Source organism: Mizuhopecten yessoensis, unplaced genomic scaffold (assembly GCF_002113885.1).
Source record: "Mizuhopecten yessoensis strain PY_sf001 unplaced genomic scaffold, ASM211388v2 scaffold4583, whole genome shotgun sequence".
NCBI lineage: Eukaryota > Metazoa > Mollusca > Bivalvia > Pectinida > Pectinidae > Mizuhopecten > Mizuhopecten yessoensis.
The window spans coordinates 628,898-645,312 of NW_018405619.1; the positions used below are offsets into that span (position 1 = coordinate 628,898).

The 16,415-nt window shown below is 35.1% G+C and overlaps 1 protein-coding gene across 2 annotated transcripts in view; it reads right to left on the bottom strand.

Annotated features, from left to right (window-relative positions):
• LOC110449347 overlaps nt 1–16,415 on the bottom strand; it is a 65,495-nt gene that overhangs the window by 10,036 nt on the left and 39,044 nt on the right. For both annotated transcript variants that reach the window (XM_021496150.1, XM_021496149.1), the window contains exons 8-9: nt 4,175–5,343; nt 2,943–3,000 (exon numbers count right to left, since the gene is read on the bottom strand). In XM_021496150.1, coding sequence (XP_021351825.1) covers nt 2,943–3,000; nt 4,175–5,343 — 1,227 coding nt within the window. The remainder of the gene's footprint in view (nt 1–2,942; nt 3,001–4,174; nt 5,344–16,415) is intronic.

The following is a 16,415-nucleotide window of genomic DNA, read 5'->3' on the forward strand; positions in this document are numbered from 1 at the left end:
AGCATAATACACATAATAATTACATGTGAAGGGTGAAATTGACACTAGGTGAAGATTGATATCATAAGTGAATGATGAAAGTTTGACAGGGCAAAAACTTCCCGGTATACATGCATATATTAAATATTTGATACTGACCATTTGTCTGTCCCATAATGGTATGTAAATAGTCCTTGGTCCAGCTACACAGAGTCTATATTATTCTAAAATCCACCATTGATACCAAAAGTCCACAAATGTCTTGTCTTTGTCAGTTAAGTCCAGTAATTAATGTATTACAACAGTTCTACAACTCCTGTCGTCCACCGTCCACTAACTGGTCAATTTGTTCACAACCTCACCATATGTCGAACTGTCCAATTTATATAATTAGGTTGACTTTGTAGTGGGGTAATTGTAATTTCTGTCATAACATGGATTTTTATCACTCACACAAACAGCAAGGTAACAAAATCACTCTGACATTTAACTCAATAAAGGAAAGTCAGTGTTCAGTGATAGGAAACAAGCTGGTCTGTCAGACACCTAAGGAATCAACAGGTTTCTGTGAAAGGCCAATCATTGTTACTCAATGGTATCAGAAAGATCTAAAGTAAATAGCCGCTGTCCCCATCACAATGTATTCTGGACAGAAATACAGGTATTTATTCAAAACATTAGGGGGGCTACTTATTCCTAGAAAGTCCTTTTGAGTATAACAACAACATACATCTGTCACCCCAAGCCCAGAGGGTCTGAACAATGCAAAGCCACCCGCCATCTAATTACCCCTAATTCTACTAACAAGCAGCTGGCTGGACAGTCCAAGCCTCGGTCACTGACCCTTGTTTAATTATAACACCAGGGCCAGTGTGATTAAATGTACCATCAGTAGCACTTTGTAATACATGTATATACTTGTAATTAAGGACTACAAAGGGAACCAGTGCATGAATTTGTTGTTCTAGTCTATTTTTCAGTTTCATTTTCCACATTTAGCTTACCAGTACAAGTACCAATTAGCAGCTAGAAACCAGTAAAGTGTGAGTTTGTTGTTTTAAGTCTATTTTTTAGAAACCAGTGAAACAAAATAAATACCCGAAAAGTTTAGAATTATTCTTAGAAAATTATGTATACGTTTGCATATTGAAACAGGCAGATATTGAAATGTTATTTGAACAGAGATATTTTAACTCATGTAATTCAGTAAATGATGACAGATGTTGAAGATGCATACCACTTCATTTTAATATATATGCCTTTCAAAAATTAGGAAGTCAATACTTAAAAGATATTCCTGGAACAAATTTATACAATGACTGTGTGTTTACAACACCAAGGCTCTGTGTCAAACCTGGTGAATATATCTTGGAAGCAAATACGTTGAGCTTTTAACCGTTTCACCACTGTAGACCATAATGGACACATCCATATCAATGCAAGGTAGAGTCTACTAAAGTTATATAGGGATGAAAGGGTTAATTATATATACTCCACCCTTCACTTTGCACTATTTGTCCTCTATTATGTATTATAATGTGTATGAACTAATTGGTCGAGAGGCCTAAAATTAAGAAATTAATTAAATTATAAACATTTTGTATGGTAATTTTGAAATATTCATAACATTAGATAACTTTGATATTACAGCTGCAGACAACTTAAATTTTAGATATAAGATTTTGTCATTTAATTCAAACTACTTAAAAAAAAAATATATCAGTACTCTGCACAAATCAAATTTAAAATGTAATACATGTAGGTATTATAACAGATTTATAAAAAAACTTTGTACAAAATTAATGGGAATCAATGAAAAAACATTATCACATGATTCAATTAAGTCCAAACTTATTGTTTCTAATGCTTATATTTCTGCTAAAAATAAGAACTGCTTATTCAAGAAATAAATCATTTAATAGAGCTTGTCAAATTAAATATTGTCACTTTCCTTTTTAAATTAGCCAACTTTTTCTGCAAGGAGTACAAATTTGAAGTGTACTAGTTATATAGTATAACAGAGACTGACTTAGTGCCTGATAAGATCAGATAGGCATGTCAGACCACCACCACTAGTCAGCTTGTCAGTCGTGTCAAGTTGACAAGCATGCATGGTTAGCATAATGATACAGATCTTGTACAATTCAGAGATACAAATCTGACAATGGGTACAACATTGACCCTCGGGGGTATAACATTGACCCTCGGGCATATAACGTAAACCTTGAAGGGTTTTTTCCTTATTTCTAACAGCTGATATTTAATATCTCACTGCATGCATGGTTAAAAACATACACATTCTTCTCTGTTGTACTGATTTCAAATACAATGCAAGAGTAAAGATAAAACTAAGAAGTGAGAAAGTCTGTAGTAAAGGCAAAAACCAAGGTCACTCAATAAAAGGACTAGATGTTAGATCTTTAGGTGAAATAAAGGTCACAAAAGACAGGTAGATAATGGGTGGTGTTTAAGTACAGGTAAAACTATAGTCGCATGCAATGTGTGAAAGACAGCCGAAACATTCTAGAAACACCACAGACTTACCTGGGAGAAGTGCTTACACCACCGATTTACCTGAGAGAAGTACCTACACCACAGATTTACCTGGGAGAAACACCACAGATTTACCTAAGAGAAACACCACAGATTTACCTGAGAGAAATGCCACAGATCTACCTGGGAGAAACACCACAGATTTACCGTGGAGAAACACAACATATTAACCTGGGAAAAACACCACAGATTTACCTGGGAGAAACACCACAGATTTACCTGGAAGAAACACATTGACATCAAGAGGGAGTACCCTCCACCATTCCTAGGCTACACAGATGTGTGATCCACCAGACACATCAGCGTTTATTTACCATTACTGGTTGTTATGAGAGTGAAGCTTCACTAGAGGTTGTCATATGGTATTCAGACTATAGTACATAAAGAACAGAATTCGCTCAACCACTTACCTAAGTTAGCTCTGGGGTCTGTTCCTTCATCACAAGTCTGCCTAGATCCATCCACAACCTAAAATGGCAGACAAGAGTTTCCATAAATAATCATGTTTACTGTAGTGTAACTATAAATAATCTTAAGTAATGATGATTAATTATGGATACACCTGTAATGTCTATATATCATACATCAGTCAGCATGAACTCATATGTACATGGAGCTAAGTTAACATGAATATGTGGGTATATGATTTACGTTTATTTCATGCTTCAAGTTTCCACATAATTTCCTCCATACAGATCAGTATTATAACAAAACCAACACAAATTAAATTTCAGTAAAATCAGGATGTCAACGAGTGAAAATATCTATATTTACAGCCCAAGGTTATAAAGTGTATCCAAATGAAAGTGGGTGGGGATAAATTCTACCTGTTTCATGACATCATAATTTTGGCTGTGCTATTCTGCACAAGGTTGTAACCCTAAATTGGGTGACAAGCTGCTTTCCAGCTGAAACTGGAGACACACCTGTGAAAGGTTGGGAAAACCTGAGGCGGAAGATTTTTAAGTTGTCAAACACGAGGCTTTGGTAAAATGATTCTTTTTCTCTTACCCTGTTCATGCATTGTGTATCATATAAAAAAAATTAATGTTAACGCCACAGGCTAAATTCTGGGTTGATGTGACGTTGGTGTATTGTTGACGTGACGTCATACCATTGTTATGTTTAGGGGAATACCCTAAGGTCTCAACCCTAGGGTGAGATAAGGATATCTCACACCGGTAAAGTTATGGATACACCTGTTCGGGGTAAGAGAAATCCTTGCCTCATCCTAGGGTTGAGACGGGGATGTTCCTCTATTCATAACAATGGTATAACCTCACATCAACAATACAATGACGTCACGTCGACAATCCATCAATGTCGCGCGAATTGGCTAATTTTACCTTGTAAGGTAACATTACAATGTCATCATGTATACGATACATAATGGGCGAACAGGGTAAGAAAAAAAGGATCATTTTGATGGTGAGATAAGGGAATCTCAACCCTTGGGGAAAGATTCTTAAGTTGCCAAATACGAGGCTATACCGAGTGGTGCCAAGTGTTTGGCAACTTAAGAATCCCACCCCCCCCCACCCACCCCACCCCCGCGGGTTGAGATTCCCCTATCTCACCCTCAAGTGGGTGTGAGATTCTATTAACCCTACACCCAGATTTATCGGGAATAGAGGTAACCTACCTTTATAGCAGTCCTATTGTCTTGACGATTTTCCGTCCTTTTTCCTGTGAGTTTGTCTGTCTGCTGTCCTCTGTCACACACAAAAACCGGCTCCACCTCTTCCTCACCTGTGACAGGTGTACTGACTTCGTCCGTTTTTTCTTTTAAAGCATTTGAAGTAAAATATACTGTTAGCACATCTTTAATAGCGTTCATGTCCATGTTTTTAGATTTTGGACGACTAGGACCTAGATCTGCCATTACCAAGTCTTCAGAAGTCACAGGACTAGTATGTGAAGCCACCGTATCATAGTCTTTGAACTTCACCTGACTACGACTAAGATCTGAATCTTTCGTGGGCTCCAGATTTTCATTATCAATAAATGTGTTTTCACTGTCTTGATTGGTCACTTCGAAAGATGTAAGATCATCACTGATTGGTTCAGTGTCAGTATCTCCCAAAAGTGTACATGTTGAAGACTTTGTGGATAATTTATGTAACTGTTTAGCGGTTAATGTATGTTCCAGACTAGATTGGGTGGAAAGCGGAGGGGTGACAAGATAATCACCATCCACATCTGGAAACGATGTTATTATTTCCATTTCCTGTTTGCGGAGATTTGTGATTGCTCGGTCCTCAGCCATAGGTAAAGGAACTGGAAGTATGAAGCCTGATCCGCGACGGCCATTATTACCCACACCGCACGGCGCCATAAGATCTCTCCGCCCATGACCAAGATGGCCAGAATCTACACTATCAAAGGAATCAGTTGAGGTTTCAACACTAGTGAAATTTCCAAAACTGTCAAAACTTTGGGTTCCTGTCCGATTTTCTGCCTTGGGCGATGTCAGCTCATCAGCTTCCTCTTTTAAGTCGGATAACGAGCGATGCTGCGATCTCCGCGTTTTTCCAAATGCTTTTCGACGTTCCGTGGCATCCATAGACCATGACTTGAAGAGTTTATGTGCCGAGGTAGTTGTGGGCTTAGGCGAAGAAGTAGATGTAACACTTTTAGAGTAGTAAAACCCTTGATTGGCTAAAAAGTCACGATTTTCAGCATTCAGAATACTGTGAACCCCATCGTTTTCAACGTCATAATTGGACGTCATGCGACTTGGTGACTGTAAGGCATGCAAGAACTTCATGCTGTTCATAACAGAACAAAACGTGTTGCTCATATGGGGACTACCTAAATAGGAAACCAAACAAAAACAGGGTAAGTCAACTAAAAACAAAGACAGGCAAGTCAAACAGCTAGATAGAATGTAGTAAAACTCTAAATGCATTTTTAATTTTCAAATTACTATTTTTGAATTTGATTTTCCAAAGATTAGTGCATTTCAATATAATAAGAGATACATTTATCAAATTTGAACCAGGATTTTCAACGTTTTATATTTCTTGATAAATTATGTAATAAAAAAGTTATCTCTAAATTGATCAATTTACATAGCCAGTTGTTTTCCTAGATATTAAACTCTTTTCTTGTAAAATTTTATTTTTTTCGTAAATTTCGTTAATGCAGTAAGTCGACAAAATAAAACAGACTAAATGTTAAAAACAGAATTAAAACATTGGATTTAAAAAACAGAATTAAAATTACATATACCTAAATACCGGGTAACAAAAACACAAACAAGCCATGCAATGCAACAATATGGGATTAATCAAGTTGTTTCAGATCGGAATGGGAGAATATTTCACCCTTTCACCACTGTAGACCATAATAGACTCATCCAGATCAATGAATGGTAGAGTCTACTTAAGGTACATAGGGGTGAAAGGGTTGATGTCATCACAAATTTGGTTTGTCCCCAGTCTTAATTTTTTTCCAATGTTTTTACTTGTTAATGGATCCATGTCCCAATGCAAGCAAAACACTTAAGAATTCCACTGTCACACAGTTACCTCCCCTTTAGAATTTGCGCATGGACCAGTAAAATTGGAAACTACTCTAACAACTGACTGGAGGTTTTTAAATTAATTTCAACCCCGATGATTTATCAAAGCTATACTCATGACGAAAAAAAGTTTCTAAAACTAATAACAATTTTTGGCTGCGTTACGCAGATCCTTCGATTGCCTTGTTTGTATGTCATAAATCAGGCATTGTTTATGTAACAATCGTTTTTTACCAAGCTCTAGTTGATATCACACAGAACTGCCTGTTTCAACCCACATTTTGTCGACCTAGGTGGAGAACTTTTGGTTGCTACATTGATCAGATATTGGCTAACATCCTCAATCCAATGTTTAATGTAGCCATTATACCGCGTTTCGATGAAATGACCCAATCACAGCCATTCAGGAAGTAATGTACGCCGAAAGGCCAAGCAGAAACAATTTTACGTTTTAAACCCAGCCGTATTCATCAGAATATGAAATACATTAAAATTGGTCGGTTCTATTACTTTGTAGACTGCGTAATGTAACTCTCCAATTTTGTCTCTTTATAACAGAGAAACAGAAGATTTCACTATCGTCACCCCATTCGTCTCAACCTGACATGCCATTCATTCATCCCCAAATAATCTTATATTCACCGGGTCGGAGGCACATTCCGTCACAGACTGATTAGTTAACAACAATTAACTGCAAATGTGTCGGGTATTGTATTTTTAAAGATATCAAAATTTGAAACAAAAACTACATATACCATTGTGTAGGGATTCAAAACTACAATAACAAGCAAAATGAACACAAAAAGAAAGAAAATGTCACAAAATTCTCAAACATTGTACCTTGAAAATTTTGCATTAACAAGTCATAAAGCTCACCAGTCTTTGATCCCTTATATTTAAAATTTGGCCTGAAAACATTTAACTCATTCACCCCTGAAGACACATTTGAACCCTTCCATTTCAAAGGTTGGCATAGTTCATTATGAAATTTCAGGGGTGAATGAGTTAAAGACAAGGAAGTACAAAGCTTACATAACATCAGGGCATAATACTGAATCAAACAAACAATAAAATCAGAATGGATGATGTATGGTATGCAGGTTAATATTACAAGCTACCCAGGTATTATTATACCCAAACAAATAAACAGGACAAAATCACACCATTACATGTATTATACCATTTAGAAAATAAAAGAATTTTTCGTCCGGTTATTGCGATGTACAATAGTGACAACAAGATAAAATGGAATAAAAGAAAAACAAGCTATACAACATAGGAACAGCAAAAACACTGTAAAACATGCAAATGAAGTACTGAAAAGTCAACAGATTTATTTTATACAAACTCTATATACTGATAAGTAAGTCTAAAATTGTCTTCAGTTTTGACGTAACCAATCACAAATAACGTTACGAATAGTGACTCCATACATGATTGGCTAAGCAAAAACTGCAATCTAAAAGTGTTTCATGATCCTGGGGCCAGAAGTTGGATAAAAATTTGCATTAGATATGTTAAATTTAAAACTAAATTCAAAAGGAAATATTCAAACACATTTTTATAATATATAAGAACAACAAAGCAATTAAACAATTGATCTAGCTGTTTCTGAAAATCCATTGCAGCTGTGTTATGTTTTTATTACAATTTCTGATACAGTTAGCCATTTTTCATAATATCTAAAACAATGCATTGGATTAAATATCCAACAAACACACAGGGTATTCATGCGTTAAAATTAAATATTTAAACCAAAATAAAAACAAATCAATATCTAATGCCTTTATAAAAGCCATATACCAAAATGCAAAACAAAACACCAGAATAAAATATACAAACAAAATAAACATGAAATTATTTGAATTATTTATGTAAAACCAACAACATCAATCATATGAACAAATTAGCTTGCTACTATTCAATTAAACTCAAATTAAACGTTATAAGTTTATTTGCTTTATTGGTCAACATGCTTACTTCAAACTCATATTTTAATTGGCCGCCTTGCTAACTGCTACCCCACATTTTAATTGTCATCATTGCTTACAGCAACCCTACATTTTAATTGGCATTTATTGCTTATTTCAACCCCATATTTCAATTAGCATCATTGCTACAGCAAACCCATATTTTAATTTGCCTACTTACTTATTGTAACCCCACATTTTTATTGGCCTCCTTGCTTACTGCAACCCCACATTTTTATTGGCCACCTTGCTTACTGCAACCCCACATTTTAATTGGCGACCTCATTTACTGCAACCCCACATTTTAATTGGCTACCTTGCTTATTGAAACCCCACATTTTAATTGGCCACCTTGCTTTTTGCAACCACACATTTTAATTGTTCTGTTTGCTTACTGAAACCCCATGTTTTAATTGGTTCCTGCAACCCAACATTTTTCTTGGCCACTTTCCTGCTATCCACATTTTTCTTGGCCACCAGCTAGCTTGCTGCTTAATTATATATATATATTAAATGTTTTTGCTTCTACTTTTCAAAAAAAAAAAGAAAAAGAAATTACACTCCAATAGATACACAATTGAAACATACAAATGTCAGTAACTTAATTTTTTTCAATCATAATATCCTTAGATGTCCCGATCCATTTCAGTTTGAAATATTTTGCATTGTATACAGTAGTAAATTGTTATTAAAACAAACACCTTATCCGACCAAATAAAAACATTTAAAAGCCAATTAGTTAAAGTAAATTACCTCAGTGAACCTGAGTAAGGAATAAAACAAAAAGTTGTGGTGTCATTAATACAAACAAATACAAAACCATGCTTCCATGTTAAAAAGGGATCTATAATATGTAATCTTAGTACAAATGCAATTGACTCATTCACCCCTGAAATTTCATAATGAACTATACCAACCTTTGAATTGGAAGAGTTCAAATGTGTCTTCAGGGGTGAATAAGTTAAAGAACACTAAAAACAAACAAAACAGTTTATACACAAAATGAATTCTACATGCTTATTGTCTAGGATTTAAATCCAAACAAGTCATACCTTTACCATAAGTAGCTGATCACACTTATTTGAAAAGGTTTGCATATCCAGTCGGGATCTTATGGAATTCTGTCCCCTTCCTTTAAACCTTTCGATGAGCAATTGTATGTACTCTAAACAGACATTTTCTTTTCATTTAACTCATTCACCCCTGAAATCTCATAATGAACTATACTAGCCTTTGAATTGGAAGAGTTCAATTTTGTCTTCAGGGGTGAATGTGTTAATAGTGCTCTGTTTACTCCCAAGTCTTTGTTGCAGTGTACGTACCACAGGTGTCAATCACTGAAACCTCCGACGAGGGAGATCTCTCTCATTCCTCATTTCTAACGAGGGAGATCTCTATCATTTCACATTTCTAACGAGGGAGATCTCTCTCATTCCACATTTCTATTGAGGGAGATCTCTCTCATTCAACATTTCTAACGAGGGAGATCTCTCTCATTCCACATTTCTAACGAGGGAGATCTCTCTCATTCCACATTTCTAACGAGGGAGATCTCTCTCATTCCACATTTCTAACGAGGGAGATCTCTCTCATTCCACGTTTCTAACGAGGGAGATCTCCCTCATTCCACATTTCTAACGAGGGAGATCTCTCTCATTCCACATTTCTAACGAGGGAGATATCTCTCTCGTTCCACTTTTCCAATGTGGGAGATCTCTCTCATTCCACATTTCTAATGTGGGAGAAAGTGTGTGAAACACAACTGAAACTGCTTTTCTCAATTTATCTTCCCTTTTTAAGTATCAAATTAACTCCAAAAAACATTCATTTGATTCACACACACCTGTTATGATCAAAACACACACCCTGCAGTAACTAGAAGACCATTTGACCACAGGATGAAGATTTTGAGTTTGTATGAATTTTCACTTGAATTAGGGAATTTAGAGGGAGATTGGTATTTTTTTTGTTAAAAAGAGGAAGTCTCCCTCCTAATGAGGGAGGGTTGAATTGACAGCTGTGGTGTTCCCCAGTATGACAGCAGAAAATAATTTGCCGACTGAAATACTGGTAATTCACAAACCTGAACAACTATGGAGAAATAGACTGACAGTAACGATCTTGCTATCCCAATACACAAGACATTTTATTCAGATATTTTCATATTTAAAACAATTTTCAAAAAGAGGCCCAACGGGCCTGCATCACTCAGCTGGTATTAATCTCACACTTGTATTTTTGAAATTTGACTAAAATAAATCTACAGGCCAAATATCAGTATCAATGACTCTAAGTCATTCAAAAGAATCTGTTTTAATATTCAATTTATTTCGGGCCAGGTGAGCTATAAAGAATCAGCATAATCTTGAAAACTAGACAAGCCTCCTTTAACCCATTCAACCCTGAAGTCAAGTTCGAACCTTACCAAATCAAAGACCAGGCAAGTGTAGGGGAGAATTTTAACTTGATATAGAGGCTTGTGTACCAGAGTTACGATATTGTTTACGAGTGTCAATTTCACAGCAGTGTCCAGCATCATTGTTCACATCTGTTACCACACGAGACAAACACTTTCATTGGTTTTGATATTTTATTACTCGTCTTTGACTGATAATATAATAATTATAAAATTTGTAACAGAATAACAGAATATGTAAAATATTTCACAATACATGTAATTTATTTAAATACATAAATCCAGGGTTTTTCTCGCTGGGTCATGATCATGTATCAATGAATCTAATTCCTGACTTTTCTCATTTTAATCAATCCCTCTTGCTATATAAAGCATCAGGAAAATCGGGAAATGAAGTTGTGTTCTAATATAAGCAAAGTGCTAAAAAAAATATATATATATATATATTTAGGATTTTGCGATTTTCTTATGAAACCGGGAAGAAAATGTGCGAATGAGGCCAGATTTTACCCCGAAATACATATACATGTACCAGGTATATACAAGCATGAAAAAGCCTGACGTCATATTATACATATATCTAAACAACCAAATTAATTTATTATTTTGAAAGAATTTTGTGCAAGTGAAATGAAATAACATTAAAATTTCCTGTTGTCAACAAACCAATGAATGTTTGGAATAACCAGCAGTTGAATAATTTATTTAAAAAAAAACCATAATTTAAGGTAATTCCACATAGTGGGCTTATTTAAAGGCAAATTTATACAATAATGTTCATTTGGCAGTGTATATCTAAATGTGGAGAATGCTTACAATTTTCCTCAGCAAATGCAAAGTTTGAACAAGTTTGTCAAGCAAAAAGTACCTTTATTCTTTATAATAACAAGCATTAACTCATTCACCCCTGAAGACACATTTGAACTCTTCCAATTCAAAGGTTGGAATAGTTCATAATGAAATTTCAGGAGTGAATGAGTAAATGCATTTGTACATTGAAATACATGATAGTTTGTAATGAATAAAACATTTTCAACAAGTTTTATATGATTTGGCAGCTGGCACTGTCTATTTTTAGCATAAAGTAAACACTGGGTGAATACAGATTTTACAGGCTAGAATGTGAACGGCAGAATTAACACTGGGTGAATACAGATTTTACAGGTTAGGGCGAAAGTTTGACTGGAAATTTGTCTGGGGGAAAGTTTGACTGGGTGTAAGTTTGTCTGGACGAAAGTTTGACTGGGGTAAGTTTGATTGGGGTAAGTTTGATTGGCGAAAAGTTTGACTTGGGGAAAGTTTGACTGGACGAAAGTTTGACTGGGTGTAAGTTTGACTGGGCGAAAGTTTGTCTGGACGAAAGTTTGACTGGGGAAAGTTTGATTGGCGAAAAGTTTGACTGGACGAAAGTTTGACTGGGGAAAGTTTGATTGGGGAAAGTTTGATCGGCTAAAAGTTTGACTGGGCGAAAAGTTTGTTCGGGGGAAAGTTTCCTGGTGTACAGAATTTAATCAATGTACAACCCAATAATAACATATAAACTATTGGAAATTGTTTAAACACAACTCTAGAGAATATCAGTAATGAAGCTTATAGTCAATTATGAATACTGGAGTCACTACACCATCATATTAAAATAACCAGAAAATGTCTTTTAGACATGATTGCATGCTCCCTTGACCTTGTGGTTGACCTATAAATAGTAAGTGACCTTGGCATTGACCTTGCAACCCTGAAATACAAACTCAAATAAGATATTCTAATACTTGACCTTTGCTAAAGATATAGCTCTTGTCTTGGGATGGAAGACAAATTAAATTAAACACTGCTGAATTATGCTTTTAAAAATTTCATAAAAATGAATAATACAATGAAGCAATCAACAAACATTAATTACAAATACAAGTAAAAAGGATCATACACATCAATTAGCATATGCTAAAAACATATATCTTGGTCAAATTAATTTGTCACATATGATACATACGATAAATCGATTCAGTAAAACACTGATCCTAAACCAATATATTGGACAAGTCAAGGAGTATTTATTATCTTATGGATTTCTCTACTGATCTAAAAGCTTGAGATCTACTTCCTTCTTCAGATAACCTTCTGACACAAAAATCACCTGAATCAAATTGTCACCTTATCATTACACATGAGCCACAGATGAGCCACAAAAAGCCCACATATTGCATTTATATATGAGGCTCAGATGAGCCTCTTGAAGCCTCAGTATTGTAATCCATACACTAATATACAAAGCTGATGAGCCTTATGAAGCCTCAGTATTGTAATCCATACACTAATATACAAAGCTGATGAGTCTAGTGAAGCCTCAGTATTGTTACCCATATACTAATATACAAAGCTGATGAGCCCAGTGAAGCCTCAGTATTGTAATCAATACACTAATATACAAAGCTGATGAGCCTCACCGAAGTCTCAGTATTGTAATCCATACACTAATATATAAAGCTGGTGAGCCTCACTGAAGCCTCAGTATTGTAATCCATACACTAATATATAAATTTCATAATTCAAAGTGACAGTTTCATTGTTAGATCTACTGTAAGAATCTTTGTAATGATAAGTATAATCATGAAATAATATAATCTCTTTGTCAGCAACAGTTATGTTCAAACTTTATGGTAAAATAACCCAATCTTGTGGTCAGCAACAGTTATGGTCAATCGTTTGGTCAAATAACAATATCTCTTTGTCAGCAACAGTTGTGGTCAATTGTTTTGGTCAAATAACATGATCTCTTTGTCAGCAACAGTTTTGGTCATAGTTAATGCTCAAATAACAATCTCTTTTTCAGCAACAGCAATAAAAATCAGTAAAACCAAACACTACAGAAATTAAACTTGGATCAAGTACAATGCAAATCCTACACCTTTCCAATGACGCTATCTGTGAATTTTAACAGTACATCATCAAAATGATAGATGAAAACCTTGACAAGGGAAGTAACTCCAAACCAGAAAACTCTTTTTTGTTGCTTCAGCTTCTATATATTAATTAAAAGGGAGTATACTCTATATAAAAAAGATAAATCTCAAGTGGAACTCTTCTTTGCTATATAACAACTGATGCAGTGGGACCCTTTAAAACAACTGCACACAAAAAATGGCATAATTGCATAGGTGTCGGCCTCTGAACCCTCCAATGAGGGAGATCTCCCTCATTCCACATTTCCAATGAGGGAGAAAGTGTGTGAAATGTGACTTACGCTGCTTTGCTCGATTTATCTTCCCTTTTCAAGTATAAAAAAATATCCAAAAAGCATTCATTTGATTCAGACACACCTGTTTTGATCAATACACACCCTCCAGTAACTAGGAGATCATCTGACCACAGGATGTAGATTTTGAGTTTGTGTGAGTTTGGACTTGAATGAGGCGGTTTCAAGGGAGTTTGATGAATTTTGGTCAAAATGAGGGAGTCTTACTCCTAATGAGGAAGGTTTGACAGCTATGTAATTTCATTTTTAGTGTCATTCGGAGTAGTGCAGTGTGACCCAACGAGATCTGTTTATTTTGAGATCAATTAGAAATATGCGCAGCTCATTACGTTAAAAGACCTTAGATAATATATAAGACATTGAGAATTATTTCTATTATGAGTAAGAAGTTATCAAAGGGTTTTAAAATATTTACAAACTGACGTATCAATATTTACTTTGTATGTATGGTAAATGTGTATGGTTGAGTTATAAAATGGATGAGAGTGAACTTGTTTTTACTGTGTCTCTATACAGTTTCAATATGTCAGGAAAAACGAAATAATATTATTATACCTGGTAACTAAATCAAACATTAAAAGGAGAATATACATGTACAATATATTCAGATTTAAAGAATTAAAATGAACTCAAACGTAACATCATTGAAAAACATGCATACTTGTCAACTTTTTGAAATTTCCACGGGGAGATTCTGCATGCTCAAAATCAAAACATAAATAAAATGTGTGCACCCCCCTAGAGACAAAATAACCCTTTAAAATGACACATTTTAAGTTGTTCTTTCCGATGAAATCATTAGATCTTAGAATATAGGTATAGTTAAGAGAACTCTCTGGCTGAAACTAGCAAATTTAAGGGCCCAAAATCGGGAGTCGCCCTCCTAAATAGGAAGAGTTGGCCAGTATGAACATGGCTACCAGCAAGTAAAGTAACTTCAAAGATAAATGTAAAAACTAATTCTAACAGGTTACTATGTAAACATCCCTGCAAGGAAGAAATAAATTCTTGATTCTAAATTTAAACCATCAAAGTATAAAAGCGTTGCTTTGGTAAAAAATAGAATCTTCTTAACACATTTGTAAAAAATATTTTTTACCTGACCACATAAAACCGAGCCGGGATGAAGATTAATCGCTGGATTTGAGGAGGAAAGGATCTCTTCAACAGACGACAACAAAAGTATACTGTTGAGTATATATAGCTATTTGCAGGTAGGACGATGTCTTTTTTGAAAGACAAGTCTATATATGTTTATCTATACTCCAGGTATGGTTAACTAGGGCAAAACAGATACAGGTGGGCCAAAATAAACAATGGAACACTTTACTAAGATAACATTCAGCTGCTGTTGATGTGTACGTTTTTAAAATTGATAATAAATTACCTATTATGTGCTGTAAGGCGAAGGCATACACCTAAGCTATATCTAAAACAAATAAGTGAATGTGTAGTTTTTATGGTCCAGTATGTCTTTTTTGTTTTACGTCCTATTAACAACTATGGTCATTTAAGGATGTGCCCGGTTTGGGTGGTGGATGAAAGCCGGAGTTCCCAGAGAAAAAACCACCGACCTACGGCAAGTACCTGGCGACTGCCCTACGTAGGTCTCAAACCCACGACCCAGTGGTGGAGGTCTAGTGGTAGTAAAATGCCTGACGCCTTAACCACTTAGCCACCACGGTCCAGAATTCGTAACATAATGTACATATCTGGTGTTTTATATTATAATATAATGAATGATTGAACTTGACAAAACAGCTAGAGCTGCATCTGACAAAGTATCTCTCCAGCATCAGGATCTGTTCCAGAAACTACTATCTTGCACCCACAACCATGCTTCTTTATTTTCTCAGTAGTTATCATATTCAAAATATTGCACCAGCTGCAGTCTGCTATATTCTAAATAGCGAGTTCCTGTTGGTACTTAAATTGATACAGAATTCATTTTCACCTTGACAGACAAATCAGACATTAATGAAAACAAGAATTCCACAGGAGTGGATGTGTCGCCTGCTCAGCGCTTTTAGTAAGAAAAGTGTTTTGGCTTGAGTAATATCATGTACACAGATATGCCAAAACGCGAAAAGTTGAAACTCGTCAGAAAACCTGTAATATATGTTTTACATTATTGCTTCTAGCATTACCACACAAAATTTGAAAGGCATTGATCAAAAAATATAAAAAATTCTTGCATTTACAACACAATGCTCTTATTTGGCAATAAAGGGGCATAACTCCACCAAAAACGCACGTGAACTGCTAAAATGTGACTCGTCCGAGCTATATTGGTATGCAATATGTGTACCAAGTTTGAGTTCAATCAACCAGAGGGAACTCAAGTTATCGCACAGAAACCTTGTTTTGGACGCTGCAACTGACGCCACTGACAATGTAATACCTTATATATGAGCCTCGCGTTGCAGACGACACAACAATGACAGCCTTTTACCATCAAAGTAACTGAAGAGTTTAGATCATCTATGATATCTTTCAAAACATTTAAATAATCCTCAATATAACAATTCAAACTACAAACTTTTGTGTTTCGAAGAAAAAATAATAGTCCCAACTGAGTGTTTTAACATATTTCATAAATAAAATACAAAAATATACCACAGCAGCAACACACCAGAATAAAATACACTATACAACTCCAACAGTCATTAGTGAAAAACTCTATATCACAGCTTTAAAAATATTAACAGTAAAAATATTTCAAAA